We start from the raw sequence: 9,869 nt of genomic DNA, 5'->3' as shown, positions 1-9,869 counted from the left end.
GGAGTTCAATTATTCATTTTAATGGGTATGTTGAGACTAATTATGTGACGTCCATACACTTTCAGTACAGCGGAAATACAAATACAGAAATATATTGTGAACACAGTAAAAAAGGGCAAAAACACATTTAGAAGGCCATAAATACAATGTTGTTATTGTTTTGTTCACAGACCTAAAATAACCTAAACTGTACTGATCTAAACCGGTCTAAAACAAATACTAAATACATTCACAAATTGTGCAATGCTTAGAAGTGCTCGAATGATTTTATTAGATAAAATATCTCTTTGAATACACCTCAAAAATAAATCACTATGTTGGATATTAAGACATTTAGTGCTTGAGGTAGACAACGATCACAATGTAGCAAAATAGAGAATATCTTCTCAAATATTATTACTTTTTCTATTTAAAATAAAGTGGTAATTCTTATATATATATATATATATATATATATATATATATATATATATATATATATATATATATATAATGCTTAACAGATCATTGTGCTTTTATTCATATTTGAATCTACACAAATTGACTGTAAAGGAGTATATATTGGTTTAATGAATCTAAGCACGTGTTAAACCTCAGAAATAATAAGGGCCTTAACTTTTTTTGTCTTTAACGCTAGAGGGAGGTTTATATTTAGCTGGTGCTTTTTCGTGAAATAAGAGTATTTTCCCAATAAATTAATTTACTTCAATTAAATGGAAGTAGAGTTTTTGAGCTGTTCTTCTAGTCCGCGGTTTGGATGGATTCAGTGTCTTGCGGTCTTGCAGATTTTGTCATAGACTTCAGGAAATGCATCTTCACAGTTGAGCTGCTTTCTGAGTTTATGATACAATGTGCCATCGAACATTTCCCAGAATTCCTGTCGCTCCATGTATACATCAGCATACAGCATCTGGAATCTAGAAATGGAAGGAAGGACTCGTGTCATACAATACCCTAAAGTATTATTTCATCTACATCTTAAATACCTTTTTCACAGATAAGTTTACTTCGTTTTATAAACAGGGACTTTGGAATATTTTTTAGGCGGTTCTAGCAACCGATAGAAAGATAAAAAAAGTGATAACTGACCCATGAACATCTCTGACAAACTTCTCCAGCTGCCGTGTGGAGGACCTGGCCTCAAAGTGTTTGACCTTGGGCTCCCCGTATGCTCCGATATCAACATACAGTTCATCTTCATCTCCTTTAGGATGCACCATTCCTGGCTGGTTGGGCAACACGAAGGGACAAAGCCACAGAGGATACACCTACAACACACACATAACCCTCAACGAATCACTTGACTGCAGTGAAGGACATCCAAACGCTTTTTTTATACAGCGCTATTGTGAAATACAGCTACAATTTAAAATAATGGTTTTAACAGATTAAAAATGTCATTTATTCAAAGCTGAAACACTCCAGTCTTCAGTTTCACATGATGTTTCATTCTAATATGCTCATTTTCTTATTACACCAACAGTTGGTGCGGATGCTTCATAGTTATCTTTAGTTACTGTTTTTGGAGCAAATGGCTTTTAAAGGAATAGTTCACCCAAAAATGAAATTTCTGTCACCATTACTCACCCTCGAGTATTTCTAAACCTGTACGAATTTCTTTGTCCTGCCGAAGGAAGACATTTTGAAGAAAGTCTGTTTTGGGTCACCACTGACTTCCACAGTAGGAAAAAAATTAGAACTGCTCTGTTTCCCACATTCTTAATAATATTTGTGTTCAGCAGAAGAAAGGTATTTATACAGGCCAGGAACTACTTGGGGGTGAGTAAATAATGACAGAATTTACATTTTTGGGTGGACCATCACTTTAAGAGCGCGCTCGTCTACCGCTTTAAGTAGTCCAACTCGTCACAGCAGGATGGATTCTGATTAAGTGTCGGTGTTCGTAGCGTTCATCAGCTGGAAAAACTGATTCCAGTGATTCCAACAATATTGCTTCTCGTTATAGATGTGGGCTCTGCTATTCGTTAATACTGAGAATGATTTTTAGAACTAGATCGTTATCTTAGTGTGAACGGGGCTTCGCGTGTTTGTAGAAACCATGTTACATTTCGTCAGGATCTTGAATAGAAAGTGTAAAAGAAGAGCATTTATTTGAAAAAAAAATTTTCTGCCACTTTTGATCAATTTATTGCACGCTGAATAAAGCTAATACTTTCTTAAAAAAAAAAAAAAAAAGTTTGAATGTTTGATATATTGGTAAAACTGGCTCTTTTTCCATCATAGACACCGTGCTCTAGAGCCGTTTAGTTTGTAGTCATAAAACGCGGAAGAGAATAAGCTTTTCAAGTCATGCGTTCCCCCAAGAATATCTAATGGGTTTTCAGAATAGCAGCTTTCGATTTTTGAGTAAAATAAGGTCTGTGGTGAACATTACTGGAACACGTTTTCTTCTACGGTATTTAGAAGGCATTTTGATGCCTGCTTTCACTTGAAATTAATATACAATTCTTTACTGAATCTTTAGTACGTTTTCAAATAATAACGTAACATTTATTAACAATTGAGAAATATATTAATGAAAAACGTGTACAAAACTGTATTAGCCATCAGATGTCACCTAACGCGTGTACATGCGTGTTGGGATGACTCACGTGTATGTCCTCGTGGAAGCGTAGGATGGCGGTCTTGATGTGCTTCATAGGGACCAGCATGTCCTGCACCACGTGGTGCTGTTCGTACAGCTTGCGGATAGTCTCTCCCTGAGTGAGCTTCAGTAAAGAGATCTTAGGAGGAACCATCCAGCCAAACACATACCTGAACAACGGGTTATTCCCAAAAGGAATGATGTCCTGAAAAACAGACAAGGAACGGTGGATGTAAAATGATATGATAAGGAGAAAAATATGGTAGAAATGACCATTTGACACGTTCAGTGAACGCAAGTATGCGTATATATACATACTCCATTCTTCATGTTCAGAAAAATCACGTTTTACAGTCAAAGACACTCTTTCTGACTTTGTCTGCCTTGGTTTTAGATGGATAATTTATTGAATAACGCTAGCACTGCCACTCAACAGACAATGCACACTTCCTTTAGCTAATGGACGGCTTTAGTGGACGTAATGCACCAAAACTGTGTGCGAGTATGTTTGAGAGTGAAGGGTTAAGAGAGACAGAGACACGCGGCTTGATTAAGATGGAAGAGAAGGATAATAGTCTTCCCTTGAACTATGCATTATGGGACGAGTGAAAAAATGCTATAGCTAATGGAACAGCAGAGGAGGAAGTGCAGGTCTGACTAAGTGTCTCAAACTCCTGATACGCTTTAAGTGTACACCACAAACCAAAAGCCAAGTTGAACGTTAAAACTTAAAGGGCTTTCTCTGATATTAATAATATAAGATACAATCCCAAATGAATCAATCACAATACAACAATGTTCGGATAACTCCTCACATTATAGTGGACTAGAATGAATAAAATGGTTGTATAAAATAAATGGTTGTTGAAAAATAAAATGGATAAAGGAAAAAAAAAATTAGAATAATGAATGCAAAATAGATAATATATGTATAGGTAGAAATATATAAGAGTGCTCCCAAAAAGTGTTTATTCATTTGAGCAATATGTCATTTCATTGCATAAAACAATATCAAATGGAATGTCTTTTATCTGAAAGAAATATTTTCAAGCCAAACATTTCAAAATAGACGACTTGTTAGACTTTTAAACGATAAAACAATAAGATGCACTACCTTTAAAAGACCATAAAGCCATTTAAAATTTCACAAAAGATTCCTGTTTCAAATAAATGCTGCTTTCTACTCATCAAAAAAAAAAAAATAGAAATCCATTTAAAAATTCAAGTTTATTTTTTTTTTAAAAGCAACATGTATTTCTAAACATTACTGTGTTTTTGTATTTTTGATCGAATAAACACATCCGTGGTGAGCATTAGAGACTGACAGACTTTCAACAATAAAAAGAAATCTTAAAACTCGATGGCGTACGCTTTAAAATGAATAATTGTTGTGAATCAAGATAATCTCCACGACCGTGGGTAATCAGCTCGGACAACTATCTGAACTTGAAGATCAAGTAAATAAGCAGATGATTTGGTAGTTATGCTGTTGAGTAAAAGTTTCCAGAGTGATTTACTTGTAATTCCCAGAAGATGCTGCGGGTGTGTCTGTGATAATAGTGCCGGAGAGGAATGTACTCCACTGCAGCTCGCTTCTGCTTCAGGAAACCCTCCACATGCCGAAAGAACCACGGCTTGTAATAGTACCCTATACAGTTATACTAACAGACAGAGAAAAACAAATGCAAAATGAAACGCCGTGATAACACATTGGTGTTCAGTTGCAGATAAACATGCACCAGTGCGACTGGAAAAGTTGTCTCACCGACAGCCGGACTAGTAGCAACTGGGCCATTAAAAAAGGAAAGCAATCAGATTTGCATTGCAGATATTAATTATCACCTTTTCGGGCTCTGCATGATCCGTCATGGTGCCCGTCATGATCACAGCCTCGTCCCGAGAGTACTGCAGTCCCTCCACAAACTGGTTCTCCTTATTGGCCGATTCCTCCGCAAACTTCTTGCAGATAGCATCCAGGCCGCGTACAGGTTCGTAGCGAAGCTTCACCCATTTGCGAGCTGGGATTATCCGGATCTCTGCCGCGACCAGGAAGCCCAAAGTACCGCAGGACCAGGGAACGGCGTAGAAGAGGTCAGAGTTTTCTTTCTGCGAGCAAGTTTTGAAACGATTGTTTAAATGTGTATGCTTGTGTTTGTTTTAGGTCATCTGTAACGACGGCCTCACCTCGGTGCAGCGGACCAGACTGCCATCAGCCAACACCAGCTCAAAAGACACGCAAATGTGCTGAAACAGGCCGTAGATGTGAGACGAAGACTCGATGCCTGTTCCCATTACCAGCCCACCTGAACAACATGAGGCATTTCTTTATTAGTCATTTATAAAAATGCCTTGATAATATAACAGAATGAAATATGTAATAATACATTCTCACCCCGTTTCACAGACAAGGTTTAATACATAGCAAAGCTGCACTTTCAGTGATGATAAATGTGTGGTAGAACATTTAATTCTATTTAAATTCTAATTCTTTCTTCTTTTGTAACAGTCTTCAATGGCACAGCATTAGTATGCTTAAATAACTGTACATACTATATTGAACCTAAACTATATATTCATATATTTCTTTTTCTCTCTAAAAAAAAAAAAAAAAAAAAAAAACTATAAACAAAATATTACATATGGTCTCTCCCTTTTATTTTTGCATTTATGCGACCACAATGTGGGACATAGTTCTCCTATTTATGTTTTATTTATGTTTATGTAATAGATGATAAAGAGACTACAGTTTTTTACTAAAAATAAAAATGAAACAAGATCCAAAGTGCACTTAATATATTTTGGCTAACTTTTATGTTTATTAGAGACGTTAAACATCCTATAGTTCCCTTCAATTTACGTTACATTTTCTTCATTATAAAACAATACTGCGACCAAATTAGCGCGTTCCATCATTGTTGTGGTTTTTGTTACTTTTAGTTGGGATCTGCTGTGAGTAACATTTTTAATACTAATAGGTTATTTATTGTTATGCTACTATTACATTAATTAACTTAAATAGTTCTCCCAACCAACATTTCTGCTTCTAAAGCTTTTTAAAAAAGAGTGATGAAATATAAAGTCAATCTTATTTGTGAAAAGTGCAAACTGAGAGATAAAAACGAAAGGGTCAAAAGTCCAAATAACTGACCTTTGATTATAGACGCATGACACTGAATTGCTTTTAGTATTGCTTTTGTATAAAACGATCGCTTTCAAACTGCACTTACAGTATCAACGATATAGGAATCAATACATGCGGCCAGAAATATCTCCTACCGTTCAACACTTCACAAACCCAAACACACCTTTCCAACGTCTTATTACCAAGCACTGTGTCTCCACAGAATTACAAATGAATTTGAAGGAGAGTCCGTGTAAAACATTTCTCCGCCGATGAGCGCTCTTTTCTGGGATCTATAAACACTTTCAGCAATAGGACCCGTATCCGCCCTAATCTAATCTGCCTCATTGAAACAGGGACTATGCTCATCCGTAACCTAATTATGAGCAGCCTCTGATGCACCACACACGGCATATAATATTGATCAGGAGAGAACGTTACGCTCCATTTAAAGAAAGCAAATATCTGCGAGTGCTCACAGACATTAAACAAATCCCTTGTGGTGCATGCGGAAAGAACGGGAGAGATCGTACAGGTCAGAGATGACTTACAGCCTTCATCTAAATGGAGAGAAGTGTTATTCTGTGCTGAAACCATTCAAATGCTTCTAGACGCCACGCAAATAAGAGTTTGTGAGACTTGGTAACCAACAAGCATATCTAGGCTTAAAGGAACAGTTCACCCAAAAATACAATAATTTCATCATTTCCTCGCCATTGAGTATATTTCCAAATCTGCATGAATTTCTTTGTTCTGCCGGACACAAAGGAGGATATTTCTAATAAAGTTTGTAACCTGGCTGTTTTGACTTGCATGGTATTTATTTCATACTATGGAAGTCAGTGGTGACCCAAAACAGCATGGTTACAAATGTGAAATATCTTCCTTTGAGTTCGACACAGCTGACAGAATTTACATTTTTGGATGAACTATTCCCTTTAGACATAGATGCAGGGGGGGAAAAGAAAGCCCTTAAGTTACTGAAATTAGGCAGAAATCCATAGAATGAATCCACACCTGAACATTTGACAATAAATGAAATAGTAAGTTCAGGAAGAGCTTCCTGAAACATCCAGTAAATGATGCAGGAATAATTCAATATTTGTTGATATCTTTCATAAAACCTACCAACTGTGAGGTCATCAAGTTCAGGCAACACAGGCAGCGTCCAGCCAATAGAGTTGAGCAGAGCGGTCACCTGACCCATGTTAGCTAAGGGCTCCACACGCACCACCTGGAATAAGTCAACATTTTTGACAGTTGTACATTTCCTCACTTCACACTGCATTAACACTAATAATCACATATGACGAATTATTTCAATCGTGACACCTCTCTGAACATTTTAGCATGGTGACGGATATGATAAAGTTCATGTATTTGGTCTCTGCAGAATAGATCTGCTACTGCTGCTAGATACGTTTTAACTTGCCAATGAAAGCCACGTCCTTCCGAATAGTTTACCCCAAACTGAAATTTTACTTTTATTCAGGCCATGGAGAAAAATTGCATTATATCACTTGCAAACAAATGGATCCCCTGCAGTGAATGGGTGCCGCCAGAATAAGAGTCCAAACAGCTGATAAAAACATTACAATATCCACAAGTAATCGACAGTCAATCTAGTGTAAAATAAAGCTGCACGTTCATATAATAAATAATAGTAATAATAATAATAATAAAAGTCATTAAGATATATTTAACTTCTAAACATTTCTTTCTCTATCCCTAATACTGAGGGATAGAGCAATTCAATCTAAATATGTACCGTTTGCAAATGGAAAATGACCAAAACAGTTCTATTTGGACAGTTATTATTGATCTTAAACAGTTAAATGTTAAAAGGACTTAATGATGGTTTTGTTTATTACAAATATGCGCCATTAATTGATGGCCTGGAGTTATGCATTACTTTCGGATTACTGTGCAGCTGTCTGGACCTTCATTCTGACGGCACCCATTCACTGCAGGGGATCCATTTGTTTGTATCCTTTGGTGAACCGGTGATGTTAATGCTGAATTTCTCCAAATCTGTTCAGAAACAAATACCTTTGACGGCCTGAGTGTGAGTGAATTTTTAGCAAATATTTATTTATTTTTGCCCAAAGTATTCCTTTAACTTTAAAGAGAAGAAGCGCAAACAATTTTACTGTCCAAAAATAACATCTGGCAACAGCCACCTGCCGTTTTGTGTCCACCTCCAGAATGTCCATCATGTTAATCATGATGTTCTTGTGCGTCTTCTTGTATTTTCCGACCCTGAGAGATACAGTCAGCCATCCCGGACGACCTGTGCACATGTGTTTCTTCCCTCCCTCTTTTTTCCATTCTCGCACCTGAAAAATCGAAGTGGTCATACAAGTATGAGTCTCATCAAGCTTAAACGTCACATCTTTTATTATTGATTCCGCAAAAACCACAATAAAGTTACAATAACTACACGTGTGCACCTGTCATGATGTGTCGAATAATAGGGGGCGTGTCAGTAACGTTTCGCCACGCCCCTATTATCACCACTCATAACTTCAAGAGAGGCTGCCAGCTACTTTTTTTAAATCATTTATTAAAATCTGAATTTCTTTAAAGAGACACCGCCTACCTTAATAGATCAACCGTTTGCACTTTTCATAGTTTTCATGCATATTGTTTCTACATATATTTCTAATTTGTGTCCATAACGCATTGCAGATATGAAAGAGACTTTGGCAATACATGAAGCTATACACGAAAGTGTAAGACTCTGTAAGACGTGAGAGTATTCTGCCGGAAGGTTTGCAGATACCTGTCTCTGGATATCTCTGACTCTCTGGTCGTGCTGCTTGGGCGCTGAGCACATCTTGAAGATGATCCACGCGCGCAGGTAATAGTACACATCAAAGACGACGGATAAAGGGAGCAGAAAAAGGCAAACGAAGACCCATCTCTGGTGTACTATCACGTACTCCAAGCCCTTCACCTTAATCCACACCAAAAACAAGACAACTAGCCCGCCCAGGTATAACAACGGATCCATTCCGGCAGCTTTTTAAAGTCACGAATCTAAAAAATGTAAAAACGCATGGAGCTTGCTGCTGGCTTTGGATTTAACAAATGATTTTCGTTTGTATTCGCTGGCGGACGAACATAAAACCGCACGCATCGGCGCGGTCTGACGAACTGTTATTTAATGCGATTTCTCGGACTCCTTTCGCGCGCAGCTTCCAGACTCGGTCAGCCGTAATTTGTCATCTGTGTTTTCGGATGCCGTTTAGGAACTTGCCCAGGTCGACTAAGCACCGCCCCCGGCGCGCGACGATTGGAGGGTGGTGCGTCAAATCAGATGACGCCAGTGGGTGCGTGCCATCTGCTCAGCCAATCACGAGAAAGAAACGCCGTCACACCATTGACTCAGTGAGATGTGTTCATTATTATACAGGAGTTGAGAAATGAGGCGACTTGTGATAGCGGTGCAGTTATAGGCGTGCGTTTCACTTCAAAAAGATTGTTCCAATGCTACAATATAAAGGCTTATTCCAGTAGTGCGATCTAAAATATACAGAATATATTGTTAAATAAATTCTAATGGAAGACCAACAATATTTATATTTTCCTATTACAATAACCAAACCATAATAGACTGAATAGGTGAAGATCTGTGTTTCTTGGAACATTTGTGTTCTGCAATATTATAGCCTAAATGTGAATTTTGAAGCCACTGTGTTAACGTAATTGCTAGTGAACTATTAAGCTGGTAAGAATACAACTACCACAGAGAGTTCAACTGCCTGACCGCTTTTACTTAGTGAAAAGTTTGTGATTTCATATCAATAGAAAAAGCACAAGTGCTGTAGAGCGGAATGAAAATCTAGGATTCATCACAAACATTAAAGCGGTCCAAAAAACGAACATTTTGTCACAATGCACCTATCCGGATTATTTCCTAACGCGATAGAAGATGTTTTAAAGAATGTGTGAACAAAACAGCTGCCAACTTGACTTTTCATAGGCTGTAGTGGCCTAGCATTCACCACGAACGTCGGTAGTAGTTGTCTTTTTATTTTCAGCAGAAGAGAGAAACTCAGTCATGGGCTACAGGTTTGGAATAAGTTGAACTCATAGCATCCCTTTAATTTACAAAAATAAAAAAGCAAATAAAAGCTCTAG

The 9,869-nt window shown here is 37.5% G+C and overlaps 1 protein-coding gene across 1 annotated transcript; it reads right to left on the bottom strand.

Moving 5' to 3' along the window:
* On the bottom strand, positions 1 to 8,967 carry dhcr24 (24-dehydrocholesterol reductase). The gene is made up of 9 exons (XM_043220491.1): positions 8,509 to 8,967; positions 7,907 to 8,062; positions 6,855 to 6,960; positions 4,790 to 4,908; positions 4,448 to 4,711; positions 4,123 to 4,266; positions 2,613 to 2,810; positions 1,090 to 1,268; positions 1 to 917 (listed from the first exon to the last, which is right to left on the bottom strand). The coding sequence occupies exons 1-9, from the start codon at positions 8,737 to 8,739 to the stop codon at positions 764 to 766; spliced, it is 1,551 nt and encodes a 516-aa protein (XP_043076426.1). The 5' UTR covers positions 8,740 to 8,967; the 3' UTR covers positions 1 to 763.
* Positions 8,968 to 9,869: the final 902 nt, after the last annotated feature.

The sequence above is a fragment of the Puntigrus tetrazona genome, chromosome 20, assembly GCF_018831695.1.
Source record: "Puntigrus tetrazona isolate hp1 chromosome 20, ASM1883169v1, whole genome shotgun sequence".
Classification (NCBI taxonomy): domain Eukaryota; kingdom Metazoa; phylum Chordata; class Actinopteri; order Cypriniformes; family Cyprinidae; genus Puntigrus; species Puntigrus tetrazona.
This window is presented reverse-complemented; position numbering and strand designations above follow the sequence as displayed.

What these genes read in the sequence shown, in the direction of transcription:
- dhcr24 (XM_043220491.1), bottom strand. Translation starts at nt 8,739, where the DNA reads ATGGATCCGTTGTTATACCTGGGCGGGCTAGTTGTCTTGTTTTTGGTG. An exon ending in TCAGAGATATCCAGAGACAG is followed by an intron (nt 8,063 to 8,508) that starts GTATCTGCAAAC and finishes TCGATTTTTCAG; the next exon opens with GTGCGAGAATGGAAAAAAGA. An exon ending in GTCTGGTCCGCTGCACCGAG is followed by an intron (nt 4,712 to 4,789) that starts GTGAGGCCGTCG and finishes ACTTGCTCGCAG; the next exon opens with AAAGAAAACTCTGACCTCTT.